The 16,289-nt window shown below is 48.3% G+C and overlaps 1 protein-coding gene across 1 annotated transcript in view; it reads right to left on the bottom strand.

The window, feature by feature from the left end:
- Positions 1–16,289, bottom strand: part of PLB1 (phospholipase B1) — a 136,398-nt gene that overhangs the window by 97,770 nt on the left and 22,339 nt on the right. The window contains exons 2-9 of the mRNA XM_037813022.1: positions 14,351–14,409; positions 13,260–13,332; positions 11,956–12,014; positions 8,550–8,590; positions 7,933–7,976; positions 4,741–4,831; positions 4,301–4,352; positions 2,496–2,582 (exon numbers count right to left, since the gene is read on the bottom strand). Coding sequence (XP_037668950.1) covers positions 2,496–2,582; positions 4,301–4,352; positions 4,741–4,831; positions 7,933–7,976; positions 8,550–8,590; positions 11,956–12,014; positions 13,260–13,332; positions 14,351–14,409 — 506 coding nt within the window. The remainder of the gene's footprint in view (positions 1–2,495; positions 2,583–4,300; positions 4,353–4,740; positions 4,832–7,932; positions 7,977–8,549; positions 8,591–11,955; positions 12,015–13,259; positions 13,333–14,350; positions 14,410–16,289) is intronic.

Here is a 16,289-nt window from a genome sequence, read left to right as displayed (position 1 = left end):
GGTTGATTGTACATGGTGGATAATTATATGGTATGTGAATATATCTCAACAAAACTGAATTTAAAAAAAGTGCAGATAAATTCAATCTGTGTCAATATGACAAGATCCTATGGGAAGTTCACATATTGACAAAAATCATTACGTTTGATACTAACAAGTATTGGAAAGGTTGTAGGTAATTGCAGACACTGGTGGGAATATAAATAGGTTTAGCTAATTTGGAGGGACAATTAGGCAATCTCTACTAAAATTAAAAGTGCACACACCCCATGACTAACGTCTACATCTAAGAAGCTACTCTCAGCACTTTTCTTCAACTTATTTTGAGCATGACTCACAGGATGAAATTGCAACCCAGGATACATATCTGCACAAAAACGAAGCAAAAATTTTATGAACTAACACTTTACTTACTACATGCAATAAACTTTAATGATTTATTCCACCCTATTTCTAATCTCTTACAATTTTGTTTGCAATCCTTTAAACTGACTTTTTTTGACCCATGAATGTACCTGCAAGCAACAATTTGAAAATCACTGTATCAAGAAAAATGCTTGCACATGTTAGAGCAAGAGAAAAAGGTTGTTCATGGCACATTGTTTATAACAGTGAAAAACTGGAAATACCCAAAGGGCCATCAGTAGGGAAATGGCAAAGTAAGATGTAAATTTACACAAAGGATTGCTCTTTAGCAAATAACAGGAATAAACTCAATCCATTTGTATCAATATGCCTAGAACTGGAAAATATTTGGTGTGTGAAAAAAAATATCGCCCAATTGCTCAGTGGTATATACAGTGTGATACTATTAATGTTAAATATTTCCCTCTCTCTTGTATACACACATGTGAAATAGAACTGGACTTCACAGACATGGAAAAAGTTAGGAAAGACATACAGCAGCTCATAGAGTTAGCAATCTTTAGAAATGGAGGGAGAGAAACAGGATTGAAGGTGGTGATCAAAGCCTATTTTTGGTTTCACTGTTATGTTATAGTTTTTGAAAAGGAGAATGCATTTGTGTATTGCTTGCATAAATTTAATAAAAGTAAACTATGCAAAAATAAATACATGCACAAACGCATTGTGTATTCAAGAATGCTTGAAGATACAAATACATGAAAGAATGCAAAATTCACCTAGGGCTGCCTGAATGCAAGACAAAATGTAGGAAAGAACTCATGAATGAGAGTAAGCATCCATGAATGCATTCATATGCGAAAAAATCAAACAAAGGCTGGCATGAACAAACTCATGATAAATACAAGAGCATACGCTGTGCCTACAATAAGAGGGAATTAATTTGTACACAAATATCATAACTTTTGGATGGATGAATGGATGGTGGGATGGAGGGCTGAGTGGATGGGTAGACAGAGGAATACAGCAAGGCCTCAACATTGCTTGAACGCTTGAAGGCATGAATTCACACATTCCTGAATCCATGTTGGGGTGCCTAAGGACCAAAAGAGGGAGGGCAGAGAATATTCAGGGTATGTGAGTTTCACTTGGCATCAGAGAAAACAGTCAACCAACAGAAGGTGAACTGGAACAATAAAGCTTCATGATCTGTATGCTGCAAACCCAGATCTGCAGGAAGAGCTGGTGGTTGGGGAAGGCAGGTTTCATCGGCATCTCCCCTGGTCCGACATCATTAAAGGAATGGGAGTTTTGATGCTGGGCCATCAGTCAGTGGGGCCACGGGGCATTTGGGGGAGGGCAAGAGTCTACGTTGTGAAAGAGGGGCCCAGAAAGACAAGGGGCAGCACCTCTGGCATCACCCATGCCAGCATCATAGCCCGGCAGAGGCCCTGGAAAGTGGCTGAGAGGATGGTGGGCAGGCAGTGAACTGCAGACCCCTCAGGAAAAGGCCAGGTGCCATTTACAAAACCTGGCCAAGGATTCTGAGCCACCCCTTACACTTTCACCCTGCAGGATCTCCAGTAAATACTTAGGTCATAGATGGTCACCTATGTGAATAATAAATGAAGCCACATGTTTCATGTCCTGTGTCCAGGAAAAAGCCAAGATACAGTCTATCTAGATAAACAGCAGCCTTCCCAGTACAACTAGAGGTCATGGCTATGGGTGAGAGTCTGCACATCTGTGGCTACGATGACAGAGTCTGCATCCTGCTTTATTTCCTAAATTCAGTACTCACATGAAATTGGAATTAAATGAGGCAAAATAAATGTTAACAACTGGGACCTGATTTTCCTCAGTTGCAGAATATTGACTCAGCTTATCTATACCTCAATTTACCGTTCCTGATATGAAGTATATGAGTTAAAAACACTTGTTCCTGTGCATGTTTCCTGGAGTTCCTAAGTATCTCTATCCATCCATCCACCCATCCATATAAATTCCCTAATTTTGAAATACGTACATCAGCCCAGCCTGACCGGAGGAGATTAGGCGAGTCTAGTTCACTCCCCCACCCCACGCCACCCCCACACATTTGTAATCCCTTGGCCTCCCAGCCCACGCTTTACCTGTTGGGCAGAGGGACCCAGGTGACACTGACTTGCATTGCTGAAGAATATATTGATGAGCTTCCAGTCATTTTGAAAATCCAGTTGCTGAAGAAAAGGGCAACAGTGTCAGAAAGAGACAGCAGTAAGACCTTTCAGCAAAAGAACATCTTTCTTTTCGTGTGTTTCAATTTCACACACCCACACACCAAAAATCATGTTTATGGATCTTTTTTTCCAAAAGAAGAAGTGTATACTGGGAGTCTAAAGTGATGCAACCACTCTAGAAAGCAATTTGGCAAAATATATCAAAAGGCTTTATTTAAAAGGGAATAATACCCTTTATCCAACAATTCCATTTCCCAAAATGTTTCAGGATACGTGCAAACATTTAGGTACAACGATAAAGCCTTGTTCCTAGGAACAAAAAACAGAAACTGCATAAATGTCTAAATAGAGGGTTGGTTGTGTAAACTGTGGAATACTCATAAGATGAAACACCCTGTAACTATTAAAATGATGTTAAAAAATGCAATTATTGTCATGGGAAATATTAATACATTGAGAGAGGAAAGCAGGTTATAAAAAGCATCTACATATGCTAGTGTCTCTGTTTTTAAAAAATACATATGGATACATGTGCTTAGAAAACATGTGGAAGGGAATATGCACCAAGAAGGTGATAGCAATTATTTGTGGGTATTAGGTTTAAGGACGATTTTAATATTCTTTTTGCTTATCTGTGTTTCCTGATTTTTCTATAATAAATGTGCATTACTTGCATAATAAAAAAATTAACTTTTGGGTTTTGTTCATTTTTTAAGAGGAAACAAGTGTTGTTGAACATTGGACAGTGAATCCCACACTTGATATTTTGGCTCTAACTCTGTGAACTTGGATAAGTCACAGGACCTCTTGGGACTTTAGTTTCCTCATCCGTAAAATTAAGGGTTGGATTACAGGCCTCCCAGCTTCTTTCCAGAATAATCATATGATTCGCTCGGAGATTCTGGACTTCTGTTAGGGAGAAACCAATTCTTTATGGTGTAGTCCTGCATCTGTCACTGTCCTGTAGGATCTGAGCTGACCTCATCTGAAACGCTGGGAGTCTCTAAGGCATGCTCGGCTGCCTGAGACGGCAGCTTCTCTTCTCCCTGCTCGTTTGGTAGCAAGTCTTGCCTTGATTTGACGCTTGCCCGTAAGGACAGCACAAAAGATCTGAGGATGCTCACTACAACCCTATGTAAGTCACCGAGTAAAGAGTATCTGAACAGTCAGGAGAGTGGGAGCCAGAGACCCAGCCTCTATGTTTATAGAGGCCTCCATCCTAAGAGCTAAAATCAATATCGTAACTCATAACAGTAATCACCAGTGAAACCAGTGACAACCACAGCCTTTTACTGAGCACTGACTGTGCCAGGCACTGAGCTAAGCTGTCTACCTTCAATACCTCACTTCATCTTCCCCAAACCCTGTAATGCAGGTTCTTTTATTATCTCTGTTTCATAAGTGAGAAAACCCAGGCTCAGAAAGGTTAAGGGCCTTACCCAACATCACTTAGCTAAAAGGTGGAAGAGTCAGGATTCAAACTCAACCCAAGCCCTCGACCACCTTACCAGGTGAGAAGCTGTCTGTCCATCTGCTACATATGGCAGGATCACACAGAAAACCCTTCTAAACATAAGCACTCATGCTGTTCGTAATGACCTCCAGAGGGTCACCATGGAAAAGACATTTTTGAAGAGGACAGGCTGTGTGTTTGTTCTGACTTCCTTGCAGCAAACTGGAGCAGCCCCAACCATGCCAGGAGTCAGATGGATTCTTACCAGGTTCTCTTTCATGCTTCTCACCAGTTCCTTGGCCTGAACCCACAAGTTTCTGTGCCAAGGGAGGAGAGTAGAAAGAAAAATCGGTTAAACATTCCTCTGCAAGATTATTAAACCTCGGAATTCGGCCCCTCTGGGATGCAGGCATGGCTGCAGCTGAGGGCTGGAAGCCTGCCCCTCACCCTTGCCGGGTGCCAGGCTCTGAGTGGGGGGTGACACTGGACCACCGCTGGCTTCGGAAGGGCGGCACTGACCTGGTTTAAAATGAGGCCCATCAGCCAGTTTGAAATCAGCACGGGAGAAGCATTTCAGCTTCTCCTTAATAAAGACTCTATTTTTACGCCTCTTTGACTTTGCCAGTCCAGCCCCAATCCTCCCACCTACGTGCCCCAGACCAGCAGGAATCTGCAGCCCTGGAGACAGACAGACAGCAAACTTACTCAGAGCCGTGGTGGGGTTCAGTGCTCTCCCCAGGAGGGCACACGGGTGTCAGAACAGACGGATGGAAATGCCCGATGATATCTGAAAGGACTAAAGAGAGAGCCAGTTTGAGGCCCCGGCCTGGTCAGCTGGAGGTCAGCTCCAAAGACAGACCCCTCAGGGTGAGGGTGAGGGGTCACTGCCCCCATTCCAAGGTCTGGTTTCTCATTCTGCGTCTGGCCAAGAAGCCAGCCTCACTGCAGGCCCCTGGAAGTGAACAGAGCTAAGACACAAAACCAGCACCTGTCAAGGGCCAGTCCAGGCCCAGGGGTAAGCACTTCACACGCTGCCTCTCCTTCAGGCCTCCACACACACCCATGGTTCAGGCAATGCCATCTCTATCTTAGAGAAGGGGAAACTGAGGCTTAGGGGGGCTAAGCAACCCGCGGAGGGCCCACAGCTAACTGGGGTTGCTGGGAGTTGAACCAGCGCCCTCTAGGACAACAAAGCTTTTATGCATCTGGCACTCCTGCCTCATTAGAGAAAGTGGTGCTGGGTCAGGGGCACGGGCGGCTTCGCAGTCCCCCTCCCTCCTTCTGAGAGTGACAGTGGGGCGGGAAAGCTCTGGGGAACACACAGAGAACATGTCCCAGTGCTGACAGCCAGAGGACTGCTAAAAATAGTGCTGTCAGGAGCAGTTAAGTTGTGTCTTGCTCCCAAGGGAGGAAGAGGGCAGAGTGGGGGAGAGAGTTGTGGGAGGGAGACGCCTCCAGCCCCAGCCCGCTCCCAGCCTTTCGTGCCCCACCCAGCAGGGCCTGGGGGCTCTCTGGAAGCCGAATCCAGAAGGCAGACTTAGAGGGGCTTCTTCCCTGTAGAGCCCCCCTGGGTAGCTGAATGGGTATGGGCAGCAGGCGGTGGGGGTGGAAACCAAGACCTGGTCACCCCCACCCAATTCCTGTGTGATTCGATTTTCCTCACCCTTAACCCAAACTGATGGGCTTCATCTTCTAACCCCTAAGCAGGCTTGCAGAGGGAGCCCTTCCCACATCTGCAGAGAAAATGGAAAGCTCTGAGGCAAACTGAAGACTTCAAGGACAGTGTGTGTGTGTGTGTGTGAGCGAGGGAGGGAGAGGAGGAAGGGGGGAGGGAGGAGGAGGGAAGGGGGGAGGAAGGAGGAGGGAAGGGGGAGAGTAGGAGAGAGGCAGAGGCAGGAGAGGGGAAGAAGGGGAGAGGGGGAGAGGGAGAGAGCGCCACTTTGCCTCCTTCCTGTCGGAATGGTCTGTGAGGGTGAATAGAACACCTGGTGATAGGTCTTTGAAGGAGAACTGCTTTTCAAATTAAACATATTTGTACTGTATTGCACCTTTGGAATCAAACATGATCTTATGCTTTTCACATGCATCACCCGCTAAGCCCGCAGTGTCCTGGTCTGTCTGTGCTGCTTCTCTGGGTGCCCTGTAGGTATGGGGGCAGCCCAAGTGCACGGGCCGGGGGCTGCACTTCCTGGGCTCACAGCGGCTCTGCACTCACTGCCCGAGTCGCCTTGGGAAAGTCTCTTTACCAAAACTCGGTTTTCCCATCTGCAAAATGGCTGTGGCGGGCAAGGGCATGGCTAGATTTGGAGCTCTGAGGTCCTGGTGGGATGGGAGGTGGGTGGGCTGAGTTCAGCCAGGCCCGACACGCACATCCTGGAAGACTTTCTCCTCGGAAGACCAGCTGCTGGTTCTGCTCAATGGGCCGCAGGTGGGCTTCCAGGTCAGTGCAGCTCAAGAGGGGTGGGTCTCGCCCCCCTCCCACAAGCTACGATTGGGTCTCCTCAGCCGCTGCCCCTGCGGGCAGGCGCCCGGGTGCAGGGCCTGCCCTCCCGGCTCACGTTCTCTGCCCACTGGGCTGGCGGGGTTCGTGGTCACCCTGTGCTTAAGGAGGGGCAGGAAGGGTTTCTCCTTCCAGAGTGGGCGAGGAAAAAACAAGTCTAGGAATCAGGCAAAGAAGCAGCTGCATTTGTGGATTCAGGGCGTAAGCTACACCCACCTTCCCAAACCCCTCCCCAGTTCACCACTAAACTTTTTTCCTGCCATTTAAAGGTAAAGGGGGTCAGACCTAAGCTCAGCCGGGAAGGCCACCAAGTCAACGTGGGCCCTCCTCCTTGGAACCCCCTGACGGTCTCCACGGGGTCCCTCCCACTGCCTGGACCCCCAGCAACCCCTCACCGGCCCAGCAGATGGTGGGAGGGCTGGACGTCAGGCCCCACGATCCCGGCGGGACTGTGCGTGCTGGGGGCGGGGACTTGCTGCTGGGGGCGGGGACTGTGCGTGCTGGGGGCGGGGACTTGCGGCTGGGGGCTGGGACTGTGCGTGCTGGGGGCGGGGACTTGCGGCTGGGGGCGGGGACTTGCGGCTTGGGGCGGGGCCAGCGCTCAGCCATCCCTCCCTTGCAGGGAGCCTCGGCCACCCCGGCAGAACCGACAGGCACTGGCTGCTCCCCTTGTCCATCACACGCCCCCAGAGCGCCAGCTTAGCGGGGTCTTTGCTTTGCTGTCTGAGTCTCCTCGTTCTAACTATGGAGTGAAAGGTGGTTTTCTTGTTCTTGATTTTCTAACACCCACTAGGCTAATTCGGCTGGCGCTGAAGGACCCAGGCGTCTCAAGATGACTTACTAGAAAGTCAAAAAGCACCCCTGACATAAAGTGCAATAAACCAGGTTACAGATCGTGTATTCATAAGCACATTTATATATAAAAAGGCCAAAATGTTAACACTCCTTATCTCTGGATGGTGGGATTATACTTGACTTTTCATTTATTTATTTTATTTTTTATGGCTGATTTCGCTTTCCTGAACCAACTGATACATTCAGTTTACAGGTGGAGTTATTACCAAGTGGAATAGACTGAAAATTAGACCTGGGGCCTCTCCCCGAGGGGTGCCCCGTGGGCAGTTTCCCCAGCTGAAGTGCTACAACCCAGCCCTGGGGTCCTGGCCCCTCTCCCCCGTCCCCTGACCTTAACCCAAGGCCTGTTTGCTTCTCTTTGCCTAGAGACCCTCCATGGATATTCTGTGACTTTCACACCTGGGCCCCCTGATCGGATCTCGCCCAGTGCCTGCCCCTCCTCTTCAGGCTCTGGTGATGAAGTAGCCAATGGAGTGTATCCCCTTCATTAGCAAAATGCAGCTGTGGGGGAGGGGTGGGACGATAGGATTGTGGGAACTCACCTGCCACCACTCCCATGCAAGCCTGCTGTGGCCTGTCTTCTGTCCTGCAAGGAGACACCGCCATGCAAGTGTCAGGCTGGATAAGTCACCTACCTACAAACATCTCTGTCCCTTAGCTACTGTGATCTATTTCCTACAGACTTAGGGTCAGCCTTGCTCTGGTTCTGAGATTATTCTCAGGTGGCAATGGAGTCACCAAAGTGGAGCAAACAGCTCTGTCCCGACCCTCTTCCCCCTTCCTGCCATCCGTTCCAGTCTGGCCCCAGCACTGGAAGGCGATGGTGGCCCCAGTGGGGGATGACTTGACCAACCCTGGTCCAAGCCCTGCGTCATCCTTGGAGAACAGAGTAAGGAGGCTGAGGGGGTGGGAAGCAAGAGCTCGGGCTTTCTGCCTTCCCCATTCCACCCCATGCAGCCCGAGCAGCCCCAGTGACTCGCAGGCCCTGTGCAGCAGGAGGCTGGGTGCTGGACCCCGTTCTGCCACCTGCTCCAGGGGGTTCTTGAGGGAGGCCTCGGACCTCTCTGGCCCTCAATTTTCCTCATCAGTAAAGCAAGGGGATTAGATCAGACTATAGGCTCCTCTCAGCTCTATCGTTCTGTGGCTCCAGGGAAGTTACCATTTTTGCTTCTCCAGGTTGTCTGTCGCCGCATCTGCATGCTGAAAAAGACCCGAGGTGTCCTGTTAGCTATTAGTATTTATGTGTATCAGGAGTGTGCACTCACTGTTTAGTATGTTGTACTTGCAGTAAACTTATCTCCAGACATTTCCTTTTGAAAGCGTTCCCCTCCTTAATTTTTACATTCCTTACTATTTTACTCAATATTAAGTATTCTTTGACAATTTTTGTGCTCATGTGTTTGGGAGGAGGGAGATAGAAGTAAAATGAATCTGTCACTACATCAGAAAGTTTGTTTTAAACTCATAGGTCAAATGTGCCTTAATGAATTTTTTTTTCATTTAGATTTCAAACAATGATAGGATTACCATTCTAATACATGGCATTGGAGATCTGCTTATTTGTAAATAGCCTATTGCTCATTTGGAAAAATAAACCAGTGAACAGTATTTTTTCTATCGTTAAAAAAAAAGTCCAGCCAGGGAAGGGCCACAGAGCCCTCTCTGGTGAGACCCCATGCCGCCTGTCGGGACCCTCCCTCCCCACCAGCTAGGGTGGAACCTAAGAGCCCAGAGACAGACAAAATCTACCCCATGTTACTTGGGCAGGAGGGAGGAATGCCAGGCTCGCCTCGGCAGCCCACCTGTCAGACCTCAAAGCAACAGCAGGTGTGGATGTTCTCCCCAGGACAGAAAACAGGGGCAGGAGAGCTTAGACTGAAATGCATCATAAAATAATGTCAACATTCTACATAGAAACAGAAGAGATTGTTTTACTGTGACCCTTCACAATCTCTCTGTCTTGGCCAGAACATAAGCACCACGAGGGCAGGGATTTTTGTCTGTTTCGTTTTTGAGGCTATTCTTTGGACCTAGAGAAGCACCTGATATGAAGCAGATACTCTATGAATATTTACTGAATATATAAGTTTTGAATAAACAAAATTTATGTCTGATTTTCCCTTTGGTAAAGTGCTGGACAACACGGCATTCTCTATTTGAGAAGTTTGCCACTTGGAGGGCTGTGGGGGTCCTTCCCTCAGAACAAGCTTGATGGGGGTGGTGAAGGGGGAGGGAGAGAAGAGGGGAAACAACAGGAATGAAGCAGGAGTGGGGGGGAAGTTGAGGATCTCAGAGGGGCTTGGGGAGGGAAGGTGGGACAAACACAGCAAACACCCCCCTCCCCAATTCCACCTGCTTCCAGCCCATTTTCTCTCCACACTGTTCATTTGCTGGATGCCAGCCCTGGGGCAGGTGCTTTGGCACTGAGCACACAAAGCTAAACAAGTCACAGGCCTTGCCCTGAAGGAATTTGGTATAGTGTAGGGCAACCCCCCCGGTAGGCAAAAATATTTATAATGCTTGTTAAGTGAGAAAAGCCAAGTTGCAGATAGTATACAGCAGAATATAGCTTTAAAAAAAAAAAATGTACACTCTGTATATGGGAGTATGTGTGTGTGTGTGCATGTACACTGAGGCAGGGGAACAGGGGATGTGAATTAGGTTCTTCTATTTTTTAATCTATGTACACCTTCAATTTTTTTCTTATATTGGACATGCATCAGTGTTATTTTGAAAATAGCTTTTGCAAACTTTCACAAATCTGATCTTTAAAGTTCTATTAGGAAAACAGAGTTGGTGGCAATTCAACCCATAAGTGCCAGTTACAGTCACGAATAGTGATTACATCTTGGTTACTGAAATCTCCAGGAACACAATGCAAAAGCCTCCGCGTTATGGACTTCTCTTTTATAGTTCAATGCCTTCCATTATATTGCCCTGGCCTGGTTATTATTATTTTTTTTTAAAACAAACCAGGCCAAGTTCACGCAGGGCAGGCAGAGGGGGAAGGTCCCCGGGAAACCGAGCTCTGGGGTTTCATCCTGAAGGCAGAGGTGCCCTCAGGTGATGATGACTGTTGCTGGGAAACCGGCGGCGCTGCCTTCTGCTGGCCTCGGGCTCGGCGCTGAATGACACGCAGGGGCTCTGGGCCTGAATAACTCAGGATGAGCCGGCGGTGCTCTTCCAGAGGCGGGACCAAAGGGTGAGTCCTGGCGCTGGTTCCACTTCGGAAACCTGGCTTTGGGCGGAGATTTCCCCCGCCGGCCCTGCCGTGTTAATAAGCGCATGCGCAGACGGACCGCACTCTGCGCTCCGGCCGGGAAGCCGCCTGTCTCATTGATGTCCCTCTCTCCTTCCACATCTTACCTAGGAGTAAACCTCCACCATCAATGCACACCGACACCTGCAGTTTTACAGTCACCAGCGCAAATGGAATAAAACGAGGATGGGGGAGTTCTGCCTGCCGGATCCCACACTGGGCCCGTGATCATTTTTCTAATATTGTCTCCTACCTCTGCACCCTCCTTCCGGCTATACCCTCTTCCCACTTCACACCTGTCACAGTTGTGATCAAGGAGTAGAAATGTCTTTAGTCCCCAGAGAAACAGGTTGTGGGTCATAAACATTGTGGAACAGGCACTGACTGACTGGGCAGCACCTCCCAGGCAAGTTCCAGAGAGGTGGAAGTCGGGTATGCGTGAAGGGGGGGAGGGGGGAGTGGGTCCAGGCTGTCCGGGGTGCGTTAGGGTGCTGGCCCTGGGAGTGGAGTGGGTGGCTGGACCTTCCATTGAGCGGCAGCCTGGGGGAAGGGGAAGGCTGCTGGGGGTACAGGCTGCAGTGGGGAAGGTGGGGGGGGTGATGGAAGAAAAAGTTGTAGTGGGGTTGGGAGCAAGGCCCTGGGGCAGGGGACCCCAGTTCAGGTGTGGGAGGTACAAATAGGGCTTCGGACAGAGCAGGCACCTGATCGGAAATGTTATCTTTGCCTGGGGGGGTGTGCTGGGACCTCAGGGAGAGCAAGGTTGCTGCCACTTTATAAAGACCAAGACGGGTGGGTTGGGAGATGCAAGCAGGGATTGGAGAAACACATTGCCATTCTCCTCTGCTCTCCAGCCCTCTTCTCTCCAGATGCTTCTCCCTCCTCTCTCTTTCTGTCTTTCCCTTCTTATCTTTCTTTCTCCTTTACCTGGCCATCCATATAGAATATACCACCTAAAATTTATTAACCAAGATTGGTGTATTTACAAAAATTTACAAAGCAGGCAAGGAAACATATATTTTTTAAATTTCACAAATAGAAAGTTAAAGTGATTCCTTTTAAAATCCTGTGTGATCTTTGATTTAACTTATCAGTGGATAGTGACCTCCAAAAGAAAAAGAAAGTTTCCTCAACCTGAGGTAAAGGGAGTCATTCATTTGATTTAAAAAGAGATTCAGAACTCCTTGGATTTTTAGAATTTATCCAACTCTCCCGAAATGAAACAGCCCACCTGGGTAGCACGCGCTCATTCAAAGGATCTTCCGTCTCAAATCCCACCTCCCACCCCCTAGTGCCTTTAAACACTCACAGTTTCCAGATGGCCGATGGCTGCCACAACCTTAATATCCGAAGGTCTCAGAGAGTGAACTGTGAAGACAAGAACCCATGTTGGATGGTCAGAACTACCCTCCCCAAAACCTAGACCAGGGCTGCTGTGAGGTCAGACCCGCGTCCCCAGCTGTGGGCGGCCAAGGGCGACTCTGAAGCCCGGGCTGTCACTCGGGGCACAGGGAATCCTGCTCGAGAGAGAGACACTTGCTGGTGACAGTGGCACAACATGGTGAATGTAATTAACACCACGGAATTGTGTATTTGAATGTGGTTAAATGGGAAATTTCAGGTGGTATATATGTTCCCAGAATAAAAATTAAGGAGAGAGACAGACAGACAGACAGACTCACTCCTCTCTGGAAGACACACTTAACGAGACTCAGGCTCTCCCAATACAGCGAGTCCCCCAGGCTTCATTTTCCCTCTCACCTGACCCTCTTTCTGCCCCTCTGGCTTCCCTCTGTCTCATGACCCTGCACTTCCAGGCCACCAATAATATAATGAAGACACCTGGGTACAAAAAGGATCCCTTAGCTTGAAGATTGCCTGGAAGCAGCCCTCAAAGCCCATGGACACACAGAAACATCCACTGCAAGGCACATGGAAAGGAGCCGCATGGAAGCCCCCCTCTCCCTCCTGGGTCACCAGCATTTTTAGAAATCAAGTCTCCCTAGAAAGCACTGCCATTGCCCTGGTCGTATCTCGCGGACACTTGAATGTAAACCTCCTAAGAGAGCCATTTCCTAAGAAGCACGTCCATTTTCCTCTCTAAACTCCTTATATGGCAGAAGAGTAAGAATAGCATGTGTCATGGGAAACTCTGATTAAGTGAGTGAAATGCAAACATAAAGGAAGCCCTTAGCCCAGCCTAGAAGGCAGCCCTTCCTACGGCAGAGCTGGGAGGACGACCAGCTCAAGAAAGATTGAAAGACAAACCCAGCCCATTGTAACAAAAAAAACAAGAGTCCAGAGCAGCTACGGTGGCTGTTTCAGGACTGAGGTGGACACGTGAGGGACCAGTCTCCAACCCACAGCTCCCGGGGCCCCGAAGGTCACCCTCACCCAGGAAGCCAAGGCCCTTGGTGGTGGTATCTCTGAGTGGTCAGGCTGTGTCCCTCCACAGAAGTGACTGAGGGGGACCATGGGAGATGGTGTGAGGACAAAGGATGGGGACAATGGAGGACGTGAACTCCACAAAGCTGCAAGAGGAGTGTAAGACGTGCTGGGCACGTCAGAGAGAAGTCACCCGGCCTTCCCTGCTCAGGGCCTGTGGTTACGTACCTGACTTCGAAAGCACGTTGGATCCTGAGTTCTCTGGCTTGCAGTGCAGAGGAAAATGCTTCAGGGATGGCAACTGAAACCAAACATCAGAAACATCAATTGCCTTGAGTGGAAATATTGCAGGTCTTGAAAACTTGGTCTAGAAATGACTTTGTACTCATTCTGTCTAAGCTCAAAATCCAGAAGGAGCGCTTGTCCATAGTTGTGCTTTCTGACCACTTACCCAGTTCACCTAGTAAAGGGGGAGGCATGTCTATGGACAGTGATTCGGCAGGTGCCATCGGTGATGTCTTAGTGGAGTGGTGAGGGAGGGAGGATGATGGAGGAGAATAAAAATCAATTCTAGGCTATTATATTTATATGTTTTCTCTCTTTTAACTTGATTATTTACACAAAAGCAGGCATATCAGACATGCTTATTTGCTGCTGTAATCTGGGTGAACTTGAAACTGGGAGAATCTGGTGTCCCCAATGGACCAGCATGTCTGCAGCCCGAGGGACTCTGGAATCTTGCTGAGAGCAGGGGAGGTGTTCTGTGGCCTATGCTCAGGTCCCTCGAGACCACCCAGGCCTCCTCAGATGCTCCTACCAGTCCAGAGTGTCTTCTGCTTCTGTGAATAACATGGAAGGCTTTGGGAAGGAGGATCATAAATGTACAAGTAAATGAGGTACTTGGCCACATCTCCTATCACCAGAAGATAAGGGAATTTCTCCTGAATTACTGATTACAGTAAGAGATAAAGCATTTATCTTGTGGATGTTATGAGAAGACCTCACCCAGATACTTTAGGATAATTCCCAACATCTGCTTCAAGGTTCACGGAGATAACAAGTCCATTTACAATCCTTTCTGGACACTTCTGAGAACTGCCTGCTCAGTCTGCAGGGATGAGGGGCCTCAAATTCCAGGAGGTTATACGGCCCCTACGGACTGTCCCTGGGGAAGCAGCTTATCCAGCCCGTTCTCTCAAGGCCTTAGTGAGGAATGCCAACTTATAGTTTTCTAGAAGAAACACACACACACACACACACACACACACACACACACACACACACACACACCATCCCTCCCACCAGTACAAAGCCCTCACCTCTGGCCGTGGCTGCTTTTCCAATGTGTTCTTTCCAGGACCAGAGAGGGCCTGGGTCCCTAAGAGAAAACAAGAGGTGTTCAGATTGTTTAACTGGAATTGAATCACGCCCCAATTTGCAACTTTTTCTCAGTCAGATCCCTTCTTCCCAGCCCCTCTACGTGTCCAGCTCAGTAATTGCCCTTGTGTTAGGAAAGCCCAGATTCCATCCCACAAACTACCTGCTCCCTTGCTTGGGATACTGGACTTCCATTAGTGCAGCCTAAGACGGCAAAGGCTCCAGGCTGACAAGCAAAAGTGTTACCTGGGAGAGGTTAGTAATATCCCCACATCCCTCATGGGCCCATTATCACAGATTCCTTTACTGGTTCCTTAGCAGAGAGTAGACCCTCAGGGAAGGGTTCAAGGACAAAGCAGGGAAGGCGAAGGGCATTCAAGAAGAGTCTGAAGGATGATGTGAGCTTAGGAGAAGAGTTGACCATGGGACTCCAACACACCCGGACAGGCGGTGTCAGGGGTTCTTGCTGAACAGGAGGGAAAGGGGAAGGAAAGGCAGGCGGGGGGATGGCGGAGACCATCTTCATCCAGCCTACCTTTGGCCAATCTTCTAAAACATTATTATAGTTATTTATCTTTTTTTAACTTTTTAAAAGTACAATTTACATGAGAAAGTGGACCATTTTAAATGTGCATGCTAATGACTTTTCACATGAAACATTTTTAAACTTTTCAAACAATAGTATCGTGACAATGACAGCACTGTAAACAAAGGAAGCATAAAATCACCCATGAAGCCACTACCCCTTCAATCGAAAGTGATTTCATTCGGGCATACTTCTTATTCAGTTGTAGTCAACGTGGGTGCGATTTTGTGTCCTGCACGTTGCCTTGCATTGCGCGCTCTTCCTGTTACTACAGAATCTTGATGCTTATTTTAACGGCCACGTGATACTTTTATGACACTGCTATTTAATCAGAGACCCAGGTCCCTTGCTTCCTCTGCCCAGGATGGACATTCCTTGCAACAGCCTTCCACACGAGAGCCCCTAGACTGCACTGGGCAAGGCCAAAGGGAAGCCCGACTTGGGGAAGAGGGCTCGGTTTCTTTTCCTCCTTTGCCTTCCACTGCAGCTTCACTTTTTGATTCTGAAAATAATTTATCTTGCATTTACAAGGAGCAGCAGGATATTTCTGTTTCACTCTCCACCAGGACCTCAGGTACTGATTTTGATTTCCCCATGGAAGCTCACGACAGGAATGACGACGGTATCCTGCCTCCGGATCTCAGTGGCCCACTTGGAATTCCCTGCAGAGAGCTGGAGAGAAAGGGTCCCACGGGGGTGGGGAAGGTGGAGAGGGCGACAGGCAGGGGTGCTGGAAAGGCAGGAGTGCAGGACGGGAGGCAGATGGGCTTCAGAGACAGGCCTGGGGCTGCCACGGGCGGTGAGGAACCGCAACCCATCTTTGAACAGGTGGGTTGTAAGACAGCAAGAACTCAGAGTAGTGGGGAAGGCAAGCTAGCAAGGCCAAGATTTTAGACTATTTTGGTAATTGTTTTAGTCTCCCGCTACTAAAACACATACCTTACAGTGGGTTGGCTTAACAACAGGAATTTATAGGCTCACAGTATCTTTACACAGTAATCACGTTTATTACTGATCTGCTCCTACCCTAGGTGTGCCTGCCATGAGCAAAAGTAAAGCCTTTATGGAGGAAGATATCACCATCCAGAGCTGAAATTATTCTTCTAATTTTTCTTATAAAGTAAATGGCTTTCAAGGAAAAAAAAATACCAGGAGACTAAATCATATGAGCAAAAACCAATGGAAAATAAACAAATGGACAATAGACCAGCTAAAAGTGGTGGATTAATGTGGGAATAAGTAGGGAAAATCCACATCTTTGCTAGCCCAGTGTTGTGGTCCCAATTGGGGCAAGA

Source organism: Choloepus didactylus, chromosome 20 (assembly GCF_015220235.1).
Source record: "Choloepus didactylus isolate mChoDid1 chromosome 20, mChoDid1.pri, whole genome shotgun sequence".
In the NCBI taxonomy this organism is placed as follows: Eukaryota; Metazoa; Chordata; class Mammalia; order Pilosa; family Megalonychidae; genus Choloepus; species Choloepus didactylus.
Note: the sequence above shows the minus strand (reverse complement) of the source record. Positions and strands in the feature narration are given on the sequence as shown.